This window comes from Lissotriton helveticus, chromosome 3_1 (genome assembly GCF_964261635.1).
Source record: "Lissotriton helveticus chromosome 3_1, aLisHel1.1, whole genome shotgun sequence".
Classification (NCBI taxonomy): Eukaryota; Metazoa; Chordata; class Amphibia; order Caudata; family Salamandridae; genus Lissotriton; species Lissotriton helveticus.
In genome coordinates, this window is record NC_136061.1 from 998636115 (window position 1) to 998663963 (window position 27849).

The following is a 27849-nucleotide window of genomic DNA, read 5'->3' on the forward strand; positions in this document are numbered from 1 at the left end:
GTGAGGGTTCTTGCACCTGATGGATCAGATCCCCTGATCTGAGACCTCAGGTGCTTCAGAACGTTCCCCTCCTTTCCTTCTTAGGAACTGCATCCCTTTGACTGTACACAGTAGGATTGTCACATAAATTCTCTCACTTTGCAGTCAGAGAAAGAAAAACAAACACCAAGCTCCCTCGAAAGAAAGTCTCTGTCTTTGAAAGCACAGCAAATGTGAAAAGATGAGAACGAAGTTTAAAGGCCTGTTTACAGTAAGCAAGTTCATGGAAGAATACAGTAAACCAAGGTTAGGTAACTGGTGGGACAAAGGCAAACTGGGCAGCCTGAAGCAAATAAAGCCAGCAAACAGATTGCCAGAAAATGTGATTTACAAACCACAAGGCCAATGGTAAGCAACAGGCCGAATGCATTTCTAGGTCAGCTTTCTGAAAGACCCCAAGGTGTCTATAGCAAACCAGACAACGTTGCTCTCTGGTAGGCTGCGACCTAACAAATTGTCATTATGATGCTAAGACTGGTGAAGTACGTACCACTGTGTACTTAATAACGCAGTTACTTCCCTATTAATAATACCCGTTTGTTTGTTTTTAGACCATATATTATTATCGACCTTCATGTATTAAGAACTAGAAGAATACACGCAGCTTAGGAATTGTGAGAAACACATCTTAAGTGGAATGATTTGAGATACATACATTGCATAGATCAGGCACAGTTTCGCAGTGAAATCACTGGACTAGACATTACAAAAACAGGAGAATAACAGACATAAATGTTTCCTAATAAACACACACCTATTTCAAGTAGAGAAGGGACTAGAGTGTACATAAATCCGGCTCTGAAATATTCATACACCTATAACAGGGTCAATAGACGATTATTGCATATCTAAGCAAATTTGAGGTATCCCAACCCTCCATAAAGACTTTTTTTTTCATTATTGCTACCCGACACTAGGTCTGGGTGGGTGTATTACTTCCCCTTCTATGCAGATGCCCTAACCGTCCAGCTAGTATCAGACCACATCATGTGCCACCGAAATAGATTTTGAAATCGCACAAATAGCCATAATTTTATGAAATTATATTCATGTCAATAGAGTCAAGCTTTATTCGTCTGACTCAGTCAGCATATGCAAATAATTATAGCAATATTGGTCTTAGCCTTTTAATGTAACAAGGAATGGGCATTCTCAAAGGAAATAATCTACAGAGGTAAAAATACCAATGGTCACCATGTAAAATAAATAAATACCTTTTTAACTATACTTGACACTGAGAGAAAGTAAGAATTCTCCCTCAAGAATGTACTTCCATCTTATTTTCCTACTTCTTAAACTACAAACTATCAGTAAAGTGAGCATGTGTGACAACCTGCAAAGCAACATTTCTTCCTAATAGCAAACACCTTTTAAAGTCTTCGGGAGGATATTGGAAGTTTGGTGAACAATAAACATATTTTACTTTTCTTCTTTTCAGATAACCATCTTCTGACTAGTCAGGCAGGACAACAGAACTTTCTAGATCGTTCTGTAGCTTCAACTTGACCACCGCTGTCAATTTTAAACGTGAGTTATCAGATACAAGACAGTCACAACACATTTTATTCTTAGACTGTTTATAACACAAATCGATCTCTGAAAAAATGATCCTACGAAAGGATTAGGATAAAATAGCTCTGTACCTGAAGCTGTATTTTTGCGTCTTTGCTGACACTTTTTGTCCTCCACCGCCTCGAGGCTCGCTTGTCTTTCTTTGAAATATCTACACAGTTAGCCTACATTACACAAATAGTTAAAAGCAATAAAGCGCTAGTAAGTTTGAAGACAGGCAGGCACAGAGACAGACAGTACATGCGGGTGAGTCAACGATTAATAGCACTATGACAGCCACAGGGAGAAGCAGGATTCTGCTGCAAACTAACAACAAAAAAATGAAGAACACAATTAAAAGACAAAAATGTGCACTGAGACAAGTATATCCGATGAGAAGCACACTAACGTTCCCAAAACAATGCCTTCTGAGCATTTAAATAATCACACATGTTCTACAAAGAAAACGCCTTGTTATAGTCAGATAAATGAGAGTCGTTGTTGTTTTTTAACTTTACTTATGGTAGTTGGCCTTCAATGTTTATCCAGTTAGTCAAGCACACTTAAAAGGACCATGCTTCTGCGCATGCACAAAAGGAGCAGCAGAGTTCGTGTTGGTGTGTTTCAGCTCACTGTGTCAGTACACCTGATGGAAAAGAGTACTCTACGAGATGGACATTATTTTGTGTCACATTTGAATGAGTGTACACAATTTAAGTTATACCAGTTTTTATTCAGTTACATTTTTGTCCTGTACAACCCTATGTGTATGATAAACGCCTACCAAACAAATTTGTCGGCAGATTTGATCAAAAGTGTGTATAATTTATTTCCATACAGATCTTTTTTGGGCTACATATGCCAACGTGTATATTGCACAATGACTTTTGTTTAACTTTTCACCAGAACATTTTGCACAAAGGGAATTTCTGCAATTTTGCACACACTAGGTGCAGGGGAGTGCTCAACATTTCAGAAGGGCATGTTGTTTTCCAATTCTTAAGAACTGTATGCCTATTCCTTAATGTACCAAGAAGCCTGTTTGTGAGGGGAAACAGGCATACTGGGCTTTGAAAGGCCACAGATGTCTACATATGTGCATGGAAAAATCTGTGTGTCTGAGTTCTAAGCTGTAATTATGGTTGGCTTTATTGATACAAGATGCCAACAAGCACCTTGTATCAACACTAATTGGTCTGGTTTTAAAGGAATGTTGTATGGTAATGTGGAGCATTACAAGTAGATAGCACAGGAATAGAAATGCATTTGTGTGGAAGCAAAGAACTGCAGAATAATATTGGTATAGGTTAAAAGGGCAGGTGGCAGCTCCACTGGCATGCCAGACCTAAAAATCCACGTAGGTCAATGATTCCCTTCCTCCCACCTGGGCTGCTGCTAGAGAAAAATTCCACACAAATCTTGTTAGCTAAGACTTTTTAATAGATTTACAATGCCATGTGCCTTCGCTTGAATGTTGTATGGACAGCAAGCACTTGTTTTATGGAAGCCCACCACCTCTGCCCAATCAAAACATGTACTCCTGGCTCACCACATGTGGGTGGAGCTAAAGCCACTCTCTACTGGAGATTATCCCATAACTGTCTCGAAACAGCTGAGCTGTCAAGCCAGACATTAAAAGGAGAGTTAACATGCTAGAGACCATTATATACTGGAATAAAATCAGCAACATATAAAACCAAAATATGGAAAAGCAAAGAACAAGCTTCTTACTTGCAATGTTGGTCCTCTTCATGAAATGATCTCTTCACATAATAAAGTGATTTGAGGACACCTCTCCACCAGGAGGAACAGAAATCATTTGACTAAAGGTAAAATCATTTATGGACCTGTCAGTACATAGCTGTGCTCTTTCATACTTAGGGCCTGATGTAGTATGGCAGACGGGTTACTCCATCAAAAATATGACGAATATCCCACCTGACAGGTTACAAGTGCAATATATCCTTTGTCAATTGTAATGTGGTAGACAGGATATCCGTTATGATTGTGACAAAGTACACATGTGCCGAACCCTAAATTTAACCCCATATCCGTTCTTTTTTAGGAACGGGAGGCCCAGAGCCACAGGACTGAAAATCTTGAAAGGATACATCATTGCCCCTAAGTCTGTCTGCCTCATCATAGCCCTAACTTGTGAAACTGTCTTGCCTTCAGATGGAAACGGTTTCACTAAGGTTTCTACTATTTCCTTTAAAAAAAAAAAGAGAGTGTAATACGCATACAATCTCTTCTCTCAAATCACACTTTGTGTTTCTCTCCAAGAACCAGCTTTGCAGCGTTCTTGTCTAGTCGACTGGAAGGTTAAGGTAAGTTATATTCACCGTGATTTGCTGTAGTGATCCAAATGGTTCCTACACTTGTATCTCTTAGTGCGCCTCCCGCTCAGGTGCCTTAGCTGGGGTGGGAAGCAGGAACGCAGGTAGAGTTATGCAGAGAGAGAGTAATTTAGCTGTTTCCTCGCTGCCTGCGCAGCACTCACGAGAGCACACGCGTGTTCAGATGGGTGCGTACTGGGTCGCCTTTTCGGCTGAATATCATCTTGTGGGAGGATATTTCAGTCACTGGGCAACCTACATAAGCAGAAGTCGCTGCATCTAGCATGACTCACATATCATGGAGCCTTTACCAAGCACTTTGGCAGCAGCTAATTTAGCTAAAGGATCTGACAGTGTCTTGGTCAGACCTCCAATTAATGATAGATGAATCAGTGAACACAGCTCTATTTCAACCATCAGCAAAAAAGCAATGAGTTCTTTTTCATGATGAACAGGAGTCTGACATAAGTACGAAAGGCAACTATGTACAAGTAGTCCATCACCAAGAATTACTGAAACAATTTAGAGAGAAATTAGGATTTCAGACAGACTCCAGAGGATGAATTCTTCTCTCAATACAAGAAACCTGTTGCAGATGACCTTCCGATGCATAAGGTTATTGAGGCTAAGATAAATACAGAATGGGAGAAATTAGACATATTTATTTTCCTTGTTTCCTTTTTAAAAGGTACTCTACGAAAATCTATGAAGACAGGTTCCCACAAGTACCTAAGGTCAACACTTTGCTGGCCAGTATGAATATGGCTACTTCTTTGGCATCTTTACCTGGCCCTACAGATAAAAAAAGGAATAGGGTTCTCTGAAAAGGACATATGCAGCCTTCAATTTCGCTCTGCGTATAGCAACATATACAGCGTATTTTCACAGACCCTCCTTAAAGATTTACAACATCTTTTTGATTGTCTTCAAGATCACGAGGATCCTACGGAAATGTTTGCAAATATGTGACTATTAGGTCTTTCTGTCCTGTGTTTTGGTATCCTCTGGTCATCGGCCACCTTGGCAAAGGCTGCAATTATTGCAAGACATCTACTTTGGTTGAAAATGTGGAAGCTTAATCATGCTCAAAAGTCTCTCATTCTCCGCAGCAACAACAAAAACAATTTCAGTTGCTAACCTATGGTGGGAGGAATAATAAGCCTCTTTTTGGGCCAGTGACAAAGGTTCATAACAGACAAATGGGTCCTGTTGATAGATCAGGCTATCAAACAAGATTTCAGACTCTCCCTACCGAACTGCCCTTTATACATTTCCGATGCCGAAAAAATAAAGAAGTAAGCAATACACCAGGGATTTCAAGCTCCTGTACAGAAAGGAGTGATCATATCATTACCATAGGTCGAAAGAGAAAAATATTTTTATTCTTAACTATTACTGTGCAAAGGCTGGACAGGAGATATTGGCCTGTGTTGGATCTGAAAAACCTCAACACGTTTGTGAAATACGTGATGTTCAAAATGGTATCTCTGCAGAGAGTGATTCCCCAAGTTTCTCAGGGGGCCTTTCTGATGACGGTGGACTTAAAGACAATTATTTTCACATCCCAATTCACAAGGATTGCCAGGGGCTTCTTCAGTGTGCGATTGTCAACCAGCATGTCCAAATGAAGGTTCATCTGTTCAGTCACTCTTCCTCACCAAGAGTTTAGGAGGCTAATCGTAGCATCTTCTCTTTCTAAGGCAGGGGAAGCTGCGTCCTTCATATGCAAGGTTCACAACTCTCTGGGAGTTTTTCTCAAGGAAGACAAATTACAACTGACTCAACACATCAAAAGAAAATCCTCTGCACCCTCTACGACACAGAGAAAGTTTTGGTGTTTCTGCCAGAAGAGAGAAAGCTCACCTTCAAGACCTTGCTCACACTTATTCAGCTTCTGATCCTCAGTGGTTAAGAATTCAGGGACTGATGTTGGCTTGTACACGAATACTTTCTTAGGCCAGACTTCGTTTAAAGCCGTTCGCAGATATATTATAGCGCATTGGTTCCCTGCATCGCTAAACTACAATATTTAAATTATGCTACCCCGAAAAATAGTCCAGGACCTTCAATGGTAGTTTTGTCCCCTGAATCTTCAGAAAGGAGTTTAGATCGTAGAGCCTGTTCCGCAGTTCTTGATAATGAATGGAAGTCAGTGGAGCTTGGGGACTACCTTCTGTGTACGGGAAACTCGGGGAAATTGGTATTATCAGGAGTCCTTGAACTCTTGAATAAGGTGGGAGTTGGCAGCAATCGAAAGCCCAAACTCTGTGATCAACAAAACCGTGTTGGTAAAGACAGACAATCTGGTTGAGAAATCATATATAAGCAGGCAAAGGCGAAAAAAGTCTCTGTCCCTGGGGCACATTAGCAGACAAAATATTCTCTTCAGCAGAGTCCAACCTGTTGTTGATGCAAGCCATTTACATTCTGGGGAGAGGGTGGGTTGAAGTCAATGGCCAATATTTCATCTTCAAATCATTTTTGCCTGAGTGTGCAGGTGTCCAAAAAGTCACAAATCATTTTGACCATCCCACTCTCAATCTTTTTGCATCACCGACAAATGCCCTACTCCTGGTTTTTGTATCGAGATGGCATGTCTGGAAGCTTGGGGTGTGAATGCATTAACAGTTCTATGGCTTTGGTAACTTCTGTCTGCCTTTTATCCGATTTTCCTCCTCCCAAAGATGCTTCCGAGGATTTGGAGGGAGGAAGTAACAGACATTTTCACAGCACCTTTTTCGCCAAGGAGGCCTTAGTTTCCATTGCTAACCCATCTTGCAACAGAGTTACATGTAACTCTCCCGATAAGTCCCAGCCCTCTTCAGTTTCCATCTCTAGCACCCAGACAAAAACGTCAGTTGAAACGGACGTTGGGAGGGTTGGGTTGCAACAGCTGGGATGTTCCAGAGGGATTGCACGTGACATTCAAGCAGTTAAATAAAGAGTCTACTCTTCAAACTTATTCTAAACACTGGACTACAATATGGTGTATGTTGATCCCTTCAAGATTGTAGACTTTTTAAGAGACAGATTTTCTAAAAAGGTTTAGATATTTCAACGCTTTACTAACAGTGGGCAACTATCAGATATTATACCTCTTGTAAGTTTCTTAGATTAAAAAAACTCTCTTTTTATCACCAATTCCTTCCTGGGATTTATCTGCTGTTTTGAAGGGCTTACAAAAAGATCAATGTGACCCTTTGGCTCACGTCAACATATCATGGGTCTCATCAAAGGCTGTTTTCCTATTAGCCATAACCTCAAGAAGAAGATTAGGAAAGCTAACTTCTTTACTAATTTCTTACCAGTACTTGAACTTTTTTCACGACAAAGGGTCCGATTCCGATCTGGGTCGGAAGGGCACCGAACATGATACGGCCGGAAAAAGTTCGAGCCGTACGCGTTTTTTTCGCCAGACTCGTACACCTGTTACGATGCGAGCAATGTGAAATTCACCGACCGAGTCGTTTCCGGACCTGAACTGCTCTGTACGACTCGTCCTTAAGCTGACCGTGCCATGCAATGGATGCGAATTATGACCAAGCCAGTACTATGCACTCATCGGACAGCCGGTGAGAGCCGAAGTTTCCGGCTCGCAAAATGTCTGGGACGTTGCCTTTGGGGGTCCGCGTTGGACCCCCTGTCACCCGTAGCCTTACGACTCGGACATAGGGGGGAGACTCAAGGGTCTCCCCAACACAGGCATGTACGGTGCGGTTGGCACCAACACGTACCCACTGTAGGGGGCGCCCTTGAGCGAGACGTACCCATTCAGTCAATTGGCGCCCATGTACGTGTCGTACGACTAGCTCCCATTGACTTCTATAGGAGTCCGACCGAACCGAGTCCGGCAGCATATGGCCGCATCGTACTCGCTTGGACGGACTGCAGGACTCCGGCTCGGTCGGAAAACACTCCGGATCCGGCTCGGTCAGAGAGCTTTCCGACCCTGATCGGAATCAGCCCCAAAGTGGTTGTGAGAGAGGATCCAACCTTTAGGCCTAAAGTACAGTCTCAATTTCACTACCCTCAGGAAGTTCTTCAACCTGCCTTTCAGGCCTCAGATAATGTTCCATTAACCCTTGACTTAATGAGAGCCTTTTTGATATATGCAGAGAAAACAAAACCTTTCAGAGTGTTTCAATCTCTTTCCATCTCCCATGGTACAACATGCAGGGGGGGAGAAAAAAGCCTCAGGTGCAATGATTAATAGATGGGGAAACAAGCAATCTCCCAGGTTCATACCTCTGTGGATCTTGAATTATCCGGAAATATCAAAGTCTACTAGAGCAGTAGTGGCTTTCGGTGCTGCAGTGGGGGGGATTTGCTCCAGGAAATATATAGAGTGGCCACATGGGCAAATTCTAACACTTTTCTTCCCTTTTATAAATTGTGTATCTGTACTAATGGTGTAATTCTTGTAAATATAGTCATGATAAGCAGTATAAAAATAAGCATGTTTCATTCTTAAATGCTTGGATACAGCCTCACAAGTTAGGAATATGACAAGGAGAACAAATGTATGGTGAATGAACCAATTACTTACGGGTAATCTTCATTACCCTTAGGCTAGTCCTTCTCGTCACAGTAAGATCCCTCTCTCCACTTCTTGGAACACTACTATACTACCTTGGGCATAACAGGAAATGTGATTTGAGGGAATGGATTTTATGCCTCTTAGCGCAATAAAAATAAAATTAATAGTAGAAAGCTTAGTATAGTGGATTTTGTCTGGAGGCAGGAGGGCTTCACAAGTTGGGACTATGATGAGAAGAATTATCCTAAAGGTAATGAAGATTACCAGTACGTAACTGGTTCATGATCTATTAGATCTAGGACACTGAAGGATTAAACCAGTATTTTTATTGGTGGCTCTAAAAGGGCAGCATCTGCAGCATGTGCTGCACTTGTTCAAGGCAGGTGCCATTTCAGGTGCTCTACCTAAATCACACTAACTTCAGGGCTGAGGATGGACCCAGGAAGAGGGCAGGAACACAATATTGTTTTGCCTTTTCACAGTGTCTCTTCAGACACTTTAACTGCTGCTGTTCATGCTGTTCTAGTAAACATATTTTTAGCACACCCATTTGTTTAGCTCATTAGCAGTAAGATTCATAATCTGCATTTAAGGCCGTCCCTTTGTGATTTCTCGCCCACTGGGCTGTTTAACCCTTGATTGCCAACAAAAAAATGACAAGAACAACATTTTATTTTGCCTTTCAGAAGTCTGACCATTGGCATATTGGCATGTCATAGGCACACAGGTATACATGTTTCTGATGATCCTGTGTATTTTTTGCATAATTATGGCCATTACACATTTGCCACATAATGCAACATCTGCTGAATATTTTGAAGATTTCACTTAAAAAAGAAATGTTGTTTCTAGCTCAAACAGTCTCTAATAATCAAATAAGGAGTTCAGTGTCACATTAACCTGTTTCGAAAGCCCTGGGCCTCCTCGTCAACTCTGCCTACCCCTTTATTGAAGTCATCATTTCTCCTATTCTTATTTGCTGGTGGGTGTACGTCAACAGGTCCCCAGCAATAGGTTGATGATCCACTGCGTCTACCGTGTGTAGGTTACCTCCCAACTAAGGGTTGGGAATGGAGATGGAGTTAGGACCCCTTATAGTTTGCAGCATTGGATTAGTTGAGACAGCGTCATTGACCCCCACTAATCTGGTGTCCTGGATACTTAGCCCTAATTTCTCCTCCAAATCAAGGTCGGACTGGGACAAGAAATAGGCCCTGGCAGCAAAATAAAAGTCGCCCCGATTAGCGAATCAGATAACTAAAAAGTGGTCCACATTTGTAATATTGAACTAGTGAAGACACAGTGTGTGGGGTTTTTTCAAGGTATGGGAGACCGCATGCACTTGTGTTTGCTGCAGGCAATGCATGTGGTAATATTATTGAAATCAAAAGTTTAAACTGCCTCATTTGTACATGAAACAGGCCCCCAAAACTGCAAGAAAAACATACTGATCTGTCAGTCCAGCCCATCGGTCACTGCCTGATTTCCCTGTAGGCATGTCAGACCCTGACAGAAGAAGGGAAGGACTTAATGACTGGAGCTATGACAGGGGTGTTTCAAGCCATTCTTTGTACACATTAGACATAAAATCAGGGTACAAAACCAAAAAGGGATGCTCGATCTGGTCACAGTTGGGTGTGGGTGGGCGATGACGGGCCTGCTCTTGGCCTGGTCTTGTCCTGGGTGCGACCTGTGCCATTGGAAGAAAATATGTGCTATTGAGCCCACTCAGCTAAGTGGCTGCGTTGCCCTTCCTCCTCAGCCTCCAACTTGAAGCAGGACAGTGTGGTCACTAGAGTCCTGAGCACTCGTGAGCCTTTAACAAACAAGACGCTGTGGAGACTGTTGGAGTCAGCTGTTTTTCATCTCTTTAACCTTCATGTTTCCCCTTTGGCAACCATATGTACTCTTTCGGATTTCAACTTGTATCATATGTAGATTATACGAAGATCACCATCTCTTTTAGAGAGGACATTCAGGGAACCTATGATAACTTCTATGTCAAAAGTTGCCTCATGGATGATAGTCAGTTCTTTAAAACTGAATGGAGACAAAATCGAGGTCTTCATTTTTGGAGGACCTCTTTCTATTTGGTCTTCTTGTTGGTGACCAGAAGAACTGGGTCAGCTTCCTATGCCATCCAATAACACAAAAATCACAGCTCCATATTCAATTGCCCTCATTCCTACATTAGGCAGATGAACAAACAGACCTCTATGTTTCCTCTACCTGCGTTTGCTGCGCAAAGTTCTACGTTTGCTTCCTCTTGAGCATTGCAAATCGTTAGTTCAGGTAGTAATATTCTGCTAACTGGACTACTGCAATTCACTGCATCTAGGTAGTCCTCTAAAACTGATCAATGGACTTCATTTAATATACAGTCTACAGTCAAAATATTGAGATGGAAATGTCGACTTACACTAATATCAAGTTTTAAATATCGTGCCACAGAAATATCGACAGCAAAAATATCGTGGTCAAGAATATTGACTTTAAAGTAAGAAATATAGATTTAAAAAATATAGAAGTCATTAATATCGTTTGCAAAAATATAAATGTTTGAAATATCGATTTTGTTATTAGTGTAATGTATTTTAGTATATATTCTAAATGTATGTGATGTATTTTTTGTGTAAGTACTGATTATGTTTTTTAATATATGTGTTAAAACTTTTAATAGTTATTAATTTTATTTTAATTACATTTTGCGTGTTTTAGTTCTGTAGCGGTTTGTGGGTTTATTGGGGAATAGGGTGGGTAGTAATTTAATTATAATAAGTTAATTAATATATATATTTATTAATATTTTTTTAATTCTGATTTTATAATGTTAATTGTGTTTTTACATTTTGGGGGCAAATTTTATGTGCAGGTTGTGGGCTTTATAGGGGTAAAGGGTGGGAAGTAGTGTATTTTAAATTAATTAATAATTAGTTGTTAATTATTATTGATGAACAATTAATGATGGTAATTGTGTAATTAATTTTAGGTGTCAGTTGTGGGGTTTATGGGGTAAAGGGTGGGAAGTAATTTATTTTTAATTAATTAATTAATTATTAGTTGTTAATTAATATTAACTGACAATAAAATATGGACATTGTGTAATTAATTTTACTTGAGGGTTGTAGGGTTTTTAGGGGTAAAGGGTGGGAAGTAATTTATTTTTAATTAATGATTAGTTGATAATTGGATTAATTAATTGATCATTGATTAGTGTAGTTGTTTAATTATTTTTTGTGTGTGGGTTGGTTTTATGTTTATAGGGGTGAAGGGTGGGGAGTAAATACATTTTACTTACATTATAATTAGTTGTTAAATACTATTAGTTATTTAATTGAAACAGTTTTTAATTGTTTAATTAATTTGTTCACAGTATAATTTTAGGTGTGGGTTGTAGGGATTATAGGTGTACAGGGTGGGAAGTTAATTACATTTTATGTATTTTAATTTATTTTTTAATTAGTAGTATTTGTAAATTGAAAATGAATTATGTTAATTATGCAAATACATTTGTTTTTCAATGTGGGTTGTGAGTTGTGTGGTGTTGTATGGGTAGGAAGTAAATAGACTAGATTTATGTAATAATTAATGTTTTTGTTAATAAATAATTTCTAAATAAAATATGTATTTGAAAAAGAAATCTTGTGTTTAATATATTTGTAGGTATTTGTGAAATGCATTTAACATTGTTTTTATTTTTAATAATAAATATATTTTTATTTTTAACATATGAATATATTTTTAATTTACTTTTTATAAAAATATTTTTATTTTGTTTGTTTTCAATTTTGAACTGCCTGGAGTGAGAATAGTACATTTTACCCCTCTGCAATCCAACACTGTCCCTATTGATGCACTGACTTGAGTGGGAATATAAATGTTGTCCCTCTGCTATCGAACACTTTCCCTATTGATGCACTGACTGGAGTGGGAATAGTAAATTGCATCCCTCTGCTATCCATCACTTTCCCTACTGTTGCACTCGCTGGAGTGGGAATAGTAATTTTTACCCCTATGCTATCCAACACTTTCTCTACTGTTGCACTGACTGGAGTGGGAATAGTAAATGTTATCCCTCTGCTATCCAACACTTTCCCTACTGTTGCACTCACTGGAGTGGGACTAGTAATTTGTACCCCTCCGCTATTTAACACTTTCCCTACTGTTGCACTCATTGGAGTGGAATAGTAATGTTTACCCCTCCGCTATCCAAAACTTTCACTACTGTTGCACTCATTGGAATAGGAAATTTAAGTTTAAAGATTTTTCAATAGTTTTAATTTATAATAGAATGTTTTTTTAAATAGATTTTATGTTCTTGGTATATCTATATATATATTTATTTACTTGTTACATTTTTCTATAATTTTAAAATTATAAAATACATTAAAATTATTAGTTTAATAACTGTTTTAAAGTGTATATATATAAATATATATATGTATTAATTATTATATGTGTGTGTGTTTAACTTTTTAAAAATTAGGTTTATTTGTTATATTTGTTAAAAGGCATATTAAACCTATGTTGTTTTTTAATAAATTTTATTGTTTAATATATTTAATATTGATCAATTTATTTTATATATATGTATATATAAAAAACGAAATTTTATACAACTATATTTATGACAACGATATTTTTTCTTTCAATATATTTGTACTTACCATTATATATGAGTATAGGATGCAGATATTTTTGACAATGATATTTTTGTCACAATATTTTTGTATGGGGATATTTTGGGTGTCGATATTTTGTCAATGTGCCATATAAAACAGTGGTGCAAATCCTCTTCTCTAAATCCCTTTCTTCAAATCAATTTCTGAACACATTTGGGCCCTCCTTTGGCTCCCTAATCAGAAAAACTCTATCTTCAACACTCTACTTATCTGTCCTATGATCTTTGTCTGACAAAAGTCCTCTCCCTATCCAGATACATACCATTCCTTATCGTAAATCTCAGACTTTTTGGTCTACTTCAGGTTGTTCCATCTCTACTCCCAGAGCACATAATACCTGCCTAGACGAACATTCCTTTTCCTATTTCCCATGAAACAAACTTTCTTCACTCAACAGATAAGAATCAATATATCTTTCCTTTTGTAATTACATCATGACATTGTTATTTGTTAGCCCTTATGATACCCGGTTTATTCCCTGTCACTTTAGAGACACCCTTGTAGGTTACCTGTTGTAATTATAAATATTATCATTCATTAGCATCTGGGACACTGTAAAGTACCTCTGGCATTACATCCTCAAATGAGGACTCCATTGTTTGCTATGCTAGGCTATTTAATTAAGTGTATATTACGGCTTCTCTATGGTCTTTTATTATTCTTGCCGTCAGTGCCATCACTTTTCAGTTTGCACATGACCTGGGAGAAAAAGTGCAGGAAGGGTAAATATAATACCAACAGGCAGACCTAAAAAAGTAGAGCAACAACTATTTCTTCTATAGAAATTGGACAGAAAGATTTGATAAAAAAACAAGATTATGAAAACCATTATTCCATATAAATAAATCAATGAGATATTTGTGAATCTAGACAAGGGGGCGCGGGGAGGGTGACCAGGAGATTTAAAGGAGGAAGGTCAGGGGAGGGAAAGAAGGAGGGATAGGAAGACACATAGGGGGTGGTGGCTCACCAGCTCAGCTCATCGAAACTGAGGCTGGGTCTCTTGATAAAGGCCTCCTAAATTTTCTTGTCACACGTAATCCGAGCTTAGAAGCCAAAGGGGAGGGGTATGCCCTTGGCACAGATTTCCTAAATCCTCGATTTTGGAAAGCAGGGGCTTTCTTCAGCTGGGGTCAATGGATCATGAATACCCTGGCCAGTATATTGATTTCTATTGGCTCCTGATGTTTGCGCCTGCCTATCTTCCTTTTGCATACCATGCTGTGGGATTTGTAAACTCCTCAAATTCTGCAGGTGCTTACTTGAATCAGATACTCTGGATCTTGGAGTCCTCCAAGTGAGTATCTTGAGCTCCTGTGACTCCTGCTATTGCATCAACCTGTCCTCCCTTTTGGACTTTTCTACATTGGCTCACAATTTAGGAATGCAATCACTTAAAAGTTCGCCTCTGAAGAAAATGCCCAATTTACCAATCCAGACGGAAGAATGAAAGAAATCTTCACGAGGTGGCCCAACTAAGGCACAGATAACATCTCCTACTATCAAAATTCTTGCCTGACTCTTACTGAGATAAGAGAAGGAAGAAATAAAATGAGTACTAGCTACATTCAAATGGTTGGCATGCCCAGATGCATGTTTCATACTATTATTTAGTTTGATTAACTACTAACGTTTGTGGGCAGGAAGCTGTAAAATAAGGGACCAGGGAGACACAGATTCCAAGAAGAACAAGAAATATGTCAACTAATACGAAGGGGGTCATTAGGAAGGCGGGCAGACAAAGTCCACCCGCCATCCTATTGTGAAATGCGACCGCCCGCCATAAGGGCGGGGGTCCTTTGGAGGCCATTAGGATGCGCCCGCCACAGTGGCAGGAGCATCCTGCATTCCTGGCATTTTGGCGGGCGGTGCTGAGTGCACCGCCCACCACAATGCCAGGAAGGCATGTCGTGCACTTCCATGCACAACATGGCACGCACCGCGTGGTGCCTGCCATGTTGTGCATGGAACTGCAGGGGGGTACCATATGTACCCCCCATGTGCACCCCCACACCCCAGAGTGCCTGGGGGTCCGCAACGGGCCACGGCAAGCAATTCCTGCATGCCTTTCCGTGGCGGCAATGCCAACACGGAAAGGCATGTTTCCGCCCCCATAGTAATATGGCTGGCAGTGTCTTACAGACACCGCCACCATATTAAACTCTTTTCCGCCCGGATCGCCACCACCATGCAGGCGGTGGCGATCCGCCCGAGATCCTAATGTGCCCCTAAGTCTCATGAACAATGAAATACAAAGCTCTGTTGCAGGTCTGGAACAGAATATCATGTGTTTGCTAGTTTATTACAAGATCCAGAATTGAGAATTGTGTGGAAACCCCAAACACAGTGAAAAGAACTAATTGTATGGTTTACTACAAACCATACAGTGAGTGCTGCTGTCTTTCTTTGTCAAAGTAAATTGAATTGAAACATGGTCAGACAAATTCGCATGGGAGAGCATCCATAGATGAAGGTTTTTACCTTTAGTCAAAGGATTTCTACATCCGTTTCAGGTAATCAAGTATAAACATGACAGAATCAGGGCAATATAGCATTGGGTTTTCCCTGATAATCTTACAAACTGAAAATATTAATATTCAAAGAAAGTAATTCCTGAATCCCGAACTTTGATTTTCTCCTGCTGAATTGAGAACATAAGGGTACTGACAAAAAAAGATTAATTTTGGTGATCAATCGTCATCAACACTGTGGTCTCATATTACATTTTTGGCTACAAAGAGCCTGATAAATAGGGTCATAAAAGGGCAGAAACAATGGCCGACTTCCATAGACTTAAATTTGTTTAAAATGTAATTTCTAGCTATGGAGCCAGCTCTGTATTATATAACTGGTTAATGCAGAGTAGTTTTCCTTTACCGACTCCTTGAGCAATGTGTTATTGTTATACTATACATTATTGCTCAAAGACAGCCGGTGCTTCTAAATCAAACCTTGGCTTCCTTGGGTATTTATTGGAATAAAGATAATGAAATTCAGCCAGACACCTTGCCTAACTATTATATTATTTTTTCCATTCATGCTAGTCCTAAACTTTAAGGCAGGGTCTACTCAGACTTCAAATTGGAAATGGAATATGACCACTTTCTCTCCCAAAATGTTAACTGGTGTGAACTGTACCAAATGTTAGATTCATGAAACAGCAACGAGACTCTTGTACAGTCAATTATTAGAAATGTTCGCAGAAACAGAGAAAAGTCACTACACTGACAAGTTGACTCCTGCAAACATAAACAGCTGAATGGTAGAAGAAATCACCTGGTCAGTGGAATTTAAATAAACTGAGACATTTTACTGGGAAGACGTTGAATATGCTGCTTAAAATACAATTTGATTTCAACATTTAATATTAATAAATAGTACATTATTTAATCGGAATGCTGTAGAAATAGTAGTTAATAAATAGTACATTATTTAATTTGAATGCTGTAGAAATAGTAATTACCTCTTAATCAAAGGCACTGCGTGTTTACATCTACTTATAAATACCTAAGTCTTTGTATTTTAGGCAGCATCACACAGCAAGACAGGTTTATTCAACAGAAATCCATACAAGGATATTAATGATATGAAATAAGACATGTTTAGTGCATCATGCATACCTAGGTCTGCAGAAGCATGAATTTAAGTTGCCAGATATAGTTAACTCTCAATGGGCATCAATTCAAACTACTTCTCTAGATCTTCTTGATGCTTCACATCTTTTACTCATCAGCATGCTCTGCCGAACTAGTAGGTGTGCCAGCATTTGCAGTGTATTGCAGAGAGGTAAGGATAAATTGGCTGCCTTATTGCACGACGAAATAACAGAAAAGGGAATCAAATCTTGAAACCAAATGTATGATGGTCGCCCAGGGGGAAAGTGTGCTTTAGCAGAATTCGTTAGATGAGATTTCGGTCAGAAAGGGTAGGGCAAGCAATCCTTGAGTAGACCAGCACAGGAAGACAAAGGGAAGACAACGCCAAAGAAATCTTAGGTGGAAATATCCAGCTGGAGGGCGGTGGTCATTGATCTGACTAAGCCAAGCTGTAGATTGTGCTTTAATAGGAAGGAGAGAAGGGAAGGAATCTACTATGCATTTTACTAATATTGAATGTATAACTTTCTGAATTATTTTTATTTGATTATTAGTTCATTGATATGAACATCACCCTATGACATCAGAAAAAAACGAGCTAACACTAGATAGCATCTAACCTAGGATTTTTCTGCAATATTCCTAAAGATGTATTGCAACAATTCATGCAGTAAAGTAGCATAGCCGGTTGGTTTAGCTACCACTAGAAAACCATGGAGGACTGGTCATTTACAATGATGTGGGTAGAGAATTTAGGATATAATTAGCTTCAGGGTGTTCTATAAAAATATTGAACTTTTATCAGAAACTTGCAGGTAGATTTTATATGGGAGGGTGTCGTTCTTTAAACAAACAACTAAATATGATGAGCATCATTCAGAAAAATGAAAGCTAACGAGGCACATCTATATCAAATATGGAGTTTCATCATATTTCTTTACCTTTCCGCACATGGCAACACATGTGTTGCAAAATGCACATGGTTATGATTTTATTGTATGCTATTCTTGCCTTTTAAAGCACAGTGCATGCCCACAGCATGCACTCAATAGCTCAGTAGGAGAGACACCAATACACTATACCTGCTGTAGCCTTCAGAATAGTTTCCAAACAGCAATGCTTGGATTACGCAACTAACCCTCGTAATTACTCATAAAAAAAATATCCAAGTTCTAGTCCAAAAGTCAGTGGACTAAAACATGGAATACCAAGGGTCCAACTTTATGACATTCACTATAAAGACTTTATTAAGACAACTGGATTGCTGTCCGAGAGAACATGGAGATAAGTATTGCTAAACCATTTCCGTATTATAACTTGCACTGACATAGCATCGTTGAGAAACGGGTGTGTGCCTTGCAAAAATGAAGGTATGAAAGATAACCTTTCGGACCCATACATGAGTTGTATTTCAAAGAGAGGGTGAGTCAGAGGACCCTTTGAGGGATAACAATTTGCCCAGACATGTTTCATGAGGAGCTTCCTGTTGCTGAACTTCACTTTATCCCAGGAAAATAATGTGTTAAGAAAAAGAGGTAATAAATGAGGATGTCCCACCTAAAAGCTTTATTAAAGAAATGACTGTAATGAAACTATGCTATAGCTTATTTCATACAAAAAAGGATGGTTATCAACTTTATGTCACATATGATCAAACAAAAGTTCTATATTTGAACACATAATATGGATATGTTAATGTTAATTGTGTAACATGCATCTTCTTGTACATACTACGTAACTTGAAAAAAAATAGCTTTACCTGCATATCGGTGAAATTTGGGGCGGACTGAGTTCTCTGCAGTATTTCTAAATTTTTAAGAAGCTTGCTGAGTTCAGTTAAACTTGACTGGCAGTGCGAAAGGTCTGATATAAATAAAACATAAAATCAAATTAAATGATAACATGTTACAATAATATATTCTGTTCCAAATTACAAAAATCACAGATTATCAATGACCTGAATAGACTAAAGAAATCAATGGAAAAGAAACATGGATACTATTCTTGGTGGCAGATTCCCTACAGATCTGCTAAAGCAAAAAGATCAAATGGAAAAAACATATTATATTTAAAATGGTTCTTCTTTGTGCTAAATTACTTATGGCTAAAAAGGTTCTTCAGATTTAGCTACCTCTTATAGAGAAAGGAAAACATTACCTCAAATTCACCTGAGGGTGGACAGGTGCCTATTTACTATCTAGAGAACTCTAGCAGTCCATTGAGGATCAAATTCGCCATTGACCCATGACGTCACAGAAGATAAAGCACCGGCCATTTTCTTAGAATGCCTCTTGCTTTTAGATGTAGTTTAAATATTGTGTGGAATGGTTATACTGAAAGAGGTGATTCTATATGGACTATATCAACTTGGGAAACATTGTCATTTAGCACCAACTACAAGTTTGTTTTCTGCACTAACTACCATGAGATCTGCACTCTTTATGCAAATACATCCTTGAGTGTACTGTGGCTCCTGGGCCCCACTTGCTATTTATCACTGAGACCTGGTGATCATCAACAGAATGAACTTACTAGGCACTCTGGTGTCATTGCAATATGACAGCTAGAGGGTGTATAGAATATGTAGTAGAGGAGGGGTAGCTGTAGAGAGGATTTAACCTTATTCGTTGCTAAACTAACTAGTGTTACACCCACATTATAACCATTGTACCTAAAATAACAAATTAGCCCAGACTAAGCTAAGAAACTGTTGATTGCTTATAATCCTCCCCATCATGACAATGCATCACGGTCGATGATTTGAAATACATGGCATTAGGAGCCTAATGTGCCTTAGTGACTTCCGTCTCCACATTAACCCCTCTGTAGCACACACAGCCACTCATTTTTTAGATAAGAACTGCCACACTCGCAGTCCTGTTCATGTACTTCATTGTGCGATACCAGAATACTGCATACAGAAATAGTTTGACAAATATTATGCCCTAAATATTGCCTACAAAAATATTGCTCCATTGGAATTAGTGATAGAAAACCTGGACTATAAGGGGATTTATTTGACAATATTTGGGACAAAATATTTATGTGAGACGATACTTCCATATACGATATCAACACCCTTGCTTGACCTCATATTTAATAAAGTCTCACTAAATCCGAAGTTCAGTCTGACATTCCAGTGACTTTGGCTTCCAACACCAACACACTGTTTTGAGTGAGCATTATTTATCCATGGGAAACGAATATATTTTCAGGGCAAAATACATCTGGAGATCTTGGCCTGCTCATCAATAAACTCAGATACCATTCCATAGGATCCCTCCCGAATTCACTATATGTCCATGTTCCTAAATCCTGAAGAAACAATATGAACTTTATGTAGTTGCCTCAAAAGAGCAAGCTTTTCATTTTATTGGAAACAAGAAAAATGTCTGCAAATGAATATTCCAATAGGTTGTTCCCAACGTCATTGCTCAAACAAAGAAATATGTTTATTAGAAATGTTTTGGAAAAATGAAGCATAACTGTGAATACTGACCCTCTGCACATTTGTCCAATTCTTCGGAGCCCTGTAACCACGCTGCCACTTTATTCTGTCCAGATGTATAGGTTGCAGGGGGAGTGCTGCTGCATGGCACGGAGGAATGCCACGAGAGACTATTCAGTTGAACCTAAATAAACACAGGGTACATTAACAAACAGACTGTCTATACTGGCATGCCTATATGAAATCATGTCAGACCGCTCGCAATACTGCAAGGCTGAGCATCCACAGAGAAGAGTCAACAATATTAATATGAAACAAAGACCACATCACTGACACCGAATACTACATTTGTTTTGTACTACAGCCAAAAGAAGATTCTTATAACAAAACACCTGCACACACAATACTTCAACTTACTTGAATTGTGCGTTCACATCATGAGCAACAAGAAATGTTTTAGGGCATTTAATTCTCACATTATATCAAAACTGTTTAGCTCATTTCATTTTATAGGGTAACTACCGCTCATGCAATGGTCCGCTGCAGAACAATTTACAGCATGCCAGATATCATTTAACACTCATGGACGATCACCGTCTATTAAAGTCTGTCAGGCATATAATGGAATAAATACACTGGGCTCAAATGTGCTCGACAGTCCATTTTGAAATAAAAGCTCAGTGGTTTAGTTCGGTATGTCGAAAACACTTTGTCATCATCATTACTTTAAATGAAAACTGGGATGGAAAAGAGCCTCATAGGGTGGGCAGGGTGGAAGGTAAAATCAAATTAATTGGTTACGCTCCTGTCTATATTGTGGCTATGCAAAGAAGATACACTTTATATCTTTTAACTCCTCCTCCCCTTTGACTGCACCGTGCGTGTCGCTTTCCGCATACATTGCAAGCTATTCGCCTTTCATTGCAAAATTCTAAACGGAAAAGCGCCTTAAGGAATACGGAGTAAGGCGCTTTACTTGCAGTAACAGTGGTTGATCGATACATTAATCTTTCGATTTTATTAGACAGTACACTTCGGAAAATGTGGGATATGTTACAAAAGGTGGGGCCATGAACTAATGGGACACTAGAGTCAGTTGGCTAGGATGACGTCACAACCTATGCCGAGCATCCACGAGGAGGGGGTTTGAGTCCAACCAGACAGAGTATATGTCTAAGAGATCAGCAACCTCGCACACATGCTCCAAGTGGCCGCAGAAGTCTTTTGCCTTTCGCTAGCTAAACCAAATGTCATGTGCAAAACATATGGAACCCTAAACTCTGAAAGATGGGTTGGCCACAGTTGTTTGACATATACGTATGACTTCGAGGGCTCTCAACACAACCCAGTGCGACTTTGTCCTGCTCTTGATGAAATTCCGAAGAGACCTCAAACAGAATGAGGAATTAGCTTTTTAAATAACTGAGTCCTAAATCTTCAAATATGGATCCAAGCACATTAGTGCCCCAAACAGTGACCAGTTTTAAGGGAGAACAAAATGGTGTTTTCCATGTTTACAAATCAAGAAGACGCTCTTGAGAGGTAAAGCGGTTGGAGTGCAACTGTGAAATCACACAGAGGTAACATGGTCAGCGACTAGCTGCCGCCTCCCCCCCAATCCGGCACCCAACACCAAGGAACGTGGACACGAGACGTGTTTACTCTTTGGAAGGCGGGCGCTAGTCGCCCGGCCGTATTTATTAAAGTATGAAATTAAAAAAGGGTTTTAATTGCATAATCAACGATGAAATACAAAAATCAGCAGGACATTCAGTTATACAATCGTTATCAACAAGTTTGAGAGCCTGACCTTAACAAAACTCTAATACAAGTTGTTCCTAGCTTAACTAAACATCCTATCTTGATTTTTGTACATTTCTGGCCATATGGCAGGGTCACTACCGGTGTCAGGTCCTACAAGCTGCGCCTTCCCCTTAGAAGTGCGCATGCGCAGTGTTACCCCGGGAATTGCCCGGTCTACGCCCCAAACTCCATTTACCCACTAAAGGAGGGCCCTTACTCTGCGCCGGTGGCGTCATGAGTCCACGCGCGCGGGGTGGCTACCAGCCTAAGGAAAGCGTGAACTACTCCTACCCGCGCTCCTTTGCATATTACCTTGCCCCTGGAGTACTGGGAGTGGCCCGCAGGCTCCTCCCCCTGGGCGGGAACCTCCATAGGATGATGCCCGCCCCCTCAGACCTCAAATATGTGCTCACCGATAATGACCTTACCGCATGCCCCATACCTAATAAATACGACGACCTATGGAAAAAAGTCTAAAGGACAACTACACTGGCTAATAAATAACAGTATCCACGCATAGCTAAAGGGGAAAAAAGCCCTGACGACACATGGCATAAAATTACAATTCAGTTCACGCATGTTGCTCATAATCACAATATCTACGTATATCTACAAAGGGAAAAAAGGCCTAACGACACATATCTTCAAATATAGTTCACTTCACACATCATTTTTCTACAAAGGGAAAAAAGGTCCTGACAACAGATCACAAAATACCACAACAACCTACTCTCTCCCGCGGTCTATACCTATGAAACTTACCATTAGACCGGCCATAACGCTGCTTAAGCTTTGTACTAAGGGATGGTGGGTGGGAAACAAAGAAGCCCCGAACGCGGGGCACAACGTTCAGCGAGGGAGCGTCCAGGGACAAGGGAGTCTCCTGGGCGCTCCCTACTTCTTATTCCCGAGGGGCCGGGTGGCCCCTCCTCACGCCCGCCCCCCCCGACCCGGAACCAGTCCATTGATTCCGGGTCAGGAGGGGCGCCGGCCAATCGGCGGTGGGCCGCGCCCCCAGGGCACGCCCCCACCGTCGAAGGACCCGCGGGGAGAGGGGGTGAGGCGGTCGCCGCGCCGCCATGCGTGCGGGGGGGCCGAGGGCCCCCCCTTTTCACATGGTCAGCGACTAGCTGCCGCCTCCCCCCCAATCCGGCACCCAACACCAAGGAACGTGGACACGAGACGTGTTTACTCTTTGGAAGGCGGGCGCTAGTCGCCCGGCCGTATTTATTAAAGTATGAAATTAAAAAAGGGTTTTAATTGCATAATCAACGATGAAATACAAAAATCAGCAGGACATTCAGTTATACAATCGTTATCAACAAGTTTGAGAGCCTGACCTTAACAAAACTCTAATACAAGTTGTTCCTAGCTTAACTAAACATCCTATCTTGATTTTTGTACATTTCTGGCCATATGGCAGGGTCACTACCGGTGTCAGGTCCTACAAGCTGCGCCTTCCCCTTAGAAGTGCGCATGCGCAGTGTTACCCCGGGAATTGCCCGGTCTACGCCCCAAACTCCATTTACCCACTAAAGGAGGGCCCTTACTCTGCGCCGGTGGCGTCATGAGTCCACGCGCGCGGGGTGGCTACCAGCCTAAGGAAAGCGTGAACTACTCCTACCCGCGCTCCTTTGCATATTACCTTGCCCCTGGAGTACTGGGAGTGGCCCGCAGGCTCCTCCCCCTGGGCGGGAACCTCCATAGGATGATGCCCGCCCCCTCAGACCTCAAATATGTGCTCACCGATAATGACCTTACCGCCACAGGCCAGTATTGTTAACCGACGATCTGGCCTCCCCCTCTAGCCCCTATCTAAGGACACATCCTCCTACCCCAGCCCTCCAGCCAAGCCCAGATATTGTCAGCCCATAGGACATTACCCTCTTCTGTCAGATGAACCCCGTCTTTCAAGTAATACTTTTGACCCCAGATGCACCCATGAGGAATTGACTGTAACACGGGAGTTCGGAACAACCTATCCAGCCGTGTGTTGATCCTCTTTACCGAGTGATTCAACGCCCTGACTGAATCGCCCCCCCGCCACTGAAGTCGAGGTATTAGTTGTGACCATACTAGCGTGCACCCGGGGCAGGTCCTAGCTATCCAACCCGCTGTTGAGATAATCTCCTCAATCAAGGTGCGCCTGCCCAGTGTTGCCAAATCGTTCTCCCCAAGGTGAAGTATCACCACTGACGGTGGAGCCCGCTGGCGTGCTAACAGCCCTTGGAAGAATCCCCTAAACTCGTGAAGACACAACCCTCCTCTGCCAAAGAACGTGATATTCAACCCTAGTTGTGCCGCCTTTTCCTTCTTGACACCTGACAGGAAGACACATTCCGCTCGCTTCACATATGAATGACCAACAATCCAGACATTGCTCTTTGTTGTTTCCTGGTCGCCGCTCCGTGCCGATGAATATTGGCGGTGCCCGACGACAAATTCCTCCCCTGCGTAACAGGTCTGAGAAACTGTAAGAGAGCGGAAAAGAGACCAAGCGTGAGTGACAGGTAATCATAGCATGTCAATCCGAACATAACGTTTATAGCAGTCTGACGACCACCTCCCAATTGTCTTCACTCTTTCCACTGGGAGGCCCCCCGCCACCGCCTCAGTTGCTGCCCCAATCCTGAAGGAATGAGATCCAAAATCTCTAGGATCAAGACCCGCTTTTGTAACCCCTAATTCGAACACTCTCCTGAATTGATACCTGGTTAAGGGGCTCCCGTCGGCGTGACAGAGCAACGCCCTGCCTGCTGAACCGACCAATAACCCTATGAGTGATTCCACGTGCCTCACCGGGCAGCACGGGTTGGCGGGGGCCCGTTGCAGAACTATGGTGTGACCCCTAGCTTCTTGATCGGTCTTTGATTTCTGGATAATCACCCACATGGTGTCACCCCTTATCGTCACCCCAGCCTTCTGCAAGCCACCTAGTATGTCAGCCTTAGATCCTGCCACAAGTTCACTAATTCTCAGTGCCCCATAAAATGCCAGGGAGAATGCCGCCCTAAAAAGAAGCACTTCCCACTCTGAGTTACAAACAAACTCCAGCGTGCCCAGTAAGGCTGTTAGCCGGGCCAACCCCATGGGCTTCCTCTTATCCTTCTGGTGTCCCTGAATACGGCGCCATCCCCTTAAAGCCTTGCGTATCATAAAGGTATTGGTGGGATCCCGGAAGCCCCTAGCTTGAGCGAAGAATGACACTGCTGCCCTATGTCTGGTTGCCGCTGCTACTGAGCGCCCCTCTTTGTGCATCCATTCTAAATAGGCTGCAAACCCATCCTCCTTCGCCCACAGCACTTCCCACTGTGGCCCCAAAAAAGAACAATAAGACAGAAACGCCCCTTCGTAAGCCGTCTTGGTCCTGGGGGCTAGGCTAGCGACCACGAGGTCTTGTAATCTGGGGCACCAATCTGCCAAAGTACTGCTGGAAAGTGTGCTGGCGAGGGGTCTGCTGTGGGGAGATGTTCCCTGAAAACCTGCATTTTGAAGCGAGAAAGGGCGTCAGCAGCATTGTTTAAAACACCAGGGACATGTTTGGCTCTAAAATTAGCATTCAGTTTAAGGCAACGCAGAACAATTTCTTTGATCAAACGAAGTATGAAAGGACACCGTGCCCCCTGCTGATTGATACATTCCACCACTGTCATGTTATCTGACCAAAACACCACTGATCGGTTACATAGGTGTTCGGGCCAAACCATCAGTGCCACCCATATTGGAAAAAGTTCCAGGAAGCCAATGTTGCCGAGCAAACCCCATGTGTTCCATTCTTCTGGCCATTGTTGAGCGACCCACCTATTCCCTAGGATGGCACCAAAGCCCACACTACCGGCCGCATCGGTCCATAGTCCCAACTCCGCTGATGTAGTGAGCGGGCCGGGCCAGACCACCCTACCGTTAAAATCCTCCAGAAATGCCATCCAAATAAGCATATCCTGGCGAATTTCAGACGATAGGCGCGTGCGGTGGTGCTTTTCCCTCAGCCCCTGCATCGCGTGCGCGATGGAGCGAGAGAAGGGGCGAGCCATTGGGATGATTCTTAGTGCGAAATTCAGTTGCCCTACCACCTCCTGTAATTGCTGCAAAGTGACCTTCTCCTTGCGGAGGCATAACCGTAGCGACGTCTTGAATTTGCGCACCTTGTCCTTAGGTAGTCTAAAACATTTCTCCATCGAGTCAATCTCGATGCCCAGAAATTCCAAGCAGGTGGTCGGGCCCACCGTCTTCCCAGGCGCAAGCGGGACCCCAAAAGCCCGCATGAGCACGCAAAATTCCTGCAATGCTAGTGCGCACTCCTGAGAACCCGCTGTACCGAGGAAGAGGAAATCATCTAAGTAATGCATGACCCTCTGATGGCCTGTCACCTGTCTCATGGCCCATTCAAGAAATGAACTAAACATCTCAAAGTAGGCGCAAGAAATAGAACAACCCATAGGCATGCATTTGTCCATGTAGAACCTATCCCTAAAGGTGAAACCTAAAAGATGTTGATCTGCCGGGTGGACTGGGAGGAGGCGGAAGGCGGACTCTATGTCTGATTTCGCCATCAGCGCCCCGGGTCCCGTGGCCTGTAATAAGGTCACAGCCTGATCAAAAGAGGCGTACTTAACACTACAGATACCTTCGTCAATGGCATCATTCAGTGAGGCCCCCTTTGGCGCTGATAGGTTATGAATCAATCTGAATTGCCCCTTCTCTTTCTTGGGGACAACTCCCAGTGGGGAACACACAAAGTTGTGTACTGGCACTGCGGAATAAGGGCCAGATATCCTGCCTAAGGAAAGCTCCTTGTCAATTTTGGCAGCCACAACAGCCGGATTCTGTGTGACTGATAATTGATTTCTACAGTGCGCACTGCCTGTGTATCCCCCGGCCGGGATCCTAAAACCTTTAGAAAAACCTTCCTGGAGTAGGGTGGCCGCTTTGTGGTCAGGGTATCTGTTCAAGAATGGAATCATTGCCACCACATCCACTGGAGTGGGGGGGCGTGACGTGTCTGACTTATAGTGGCTTTCCCCTACCCCTCTGTCCCGTGTTACCTTGCTTGGACCTACAGGTAGATTCTGGATGAGAGGGGTGCCCACAGGAGGCACATGCATGCCTAAACTTACACGCGGCCCTTGTGCAGGTACGCTTATTAAAATCCCAGCACACTCCTTTCTTCTCTGGCCCACCCGCCCTAAATTTCCCAGGTATTTCACTCGTTTGGGCGGGCCGAAAGGGCTGCTGCGGTCTAGTGAACACCCTGCCCGCACCGAACTGAGGGGGAGGTGCAGTGTCAGAGAACTGTTTGTGCCAGGCCATGGAATCTACCGAGTCCCATGGTAATGCTCTATTGAATTCCAATGCCTTCCTAAAATTTACATCATAACCCTTCCATGCTTCCCCAGAATACTGCTGACTCCACCCCACAATCCTGCTCGAGTAGCAAGCCAATGCAGCCTGCAGATCTGGAGGACGCTCAGCCTTAACTGCAGTGAAAACGGCCCATGCTTGCATCCAATTATTGAGATTTTCCTCAACCCTGAATCTAGTGCACTGCGCCCTCCATTCACTTGGGAGCATCCACTCTTTCAGTGCTTTCGCCTGCTCCATTTCCCTATTATCCAATAATAAAGAATAAATGTACACGTATTTATCAGCCCAAATCATTTCTTTAACAGCTAAAGACACATGTTGAGCTAGATTTTCGCTCCTGGAAGGTACTACACCGTCCCCCAAGAGCGGCAATGCCACTTCCTTACCAAGCGCGGGCACCGGGGGCGGCTGCCCTTGTACTCCGTCCAGCTGGGGAACACTTGGACCTGCAAGGGGAGAAGAAATTGGCAATGCAACACTGTCGGCGATCGGT

The 27849-nt window shown here is 42.0% G+C and overlaps 1 protein-coding gene across 2 annotated transcripts in view; it reads right to left on the bottom strand.

Moving 5' to 3' along the window:
* OSBPL6 (oxysterol binding protein like 6) overlaps positions 1-27849 on the bottom strand; it is a 755438-nt gene that overhangs the window by 293793 nt on the left and 433796 nt on the right. For both annotated transcript variants that reach the window (XM_078681507.1, XM_078681506.1), the window contains exons 7-8: positions 20241-20373; positions 18501-18604 (exon numbers count right to left, since the gene is read on the bottom strand). In XM_078681507.1, coding sequence (XP_078537633.1) covers positions 18501-18604; positions 20241-20373 — 237 coding nt within the window. The remainder of the gene's footprint in view (positions 1-18500; positions 18605-20240; positions 20374-27849) is intronic.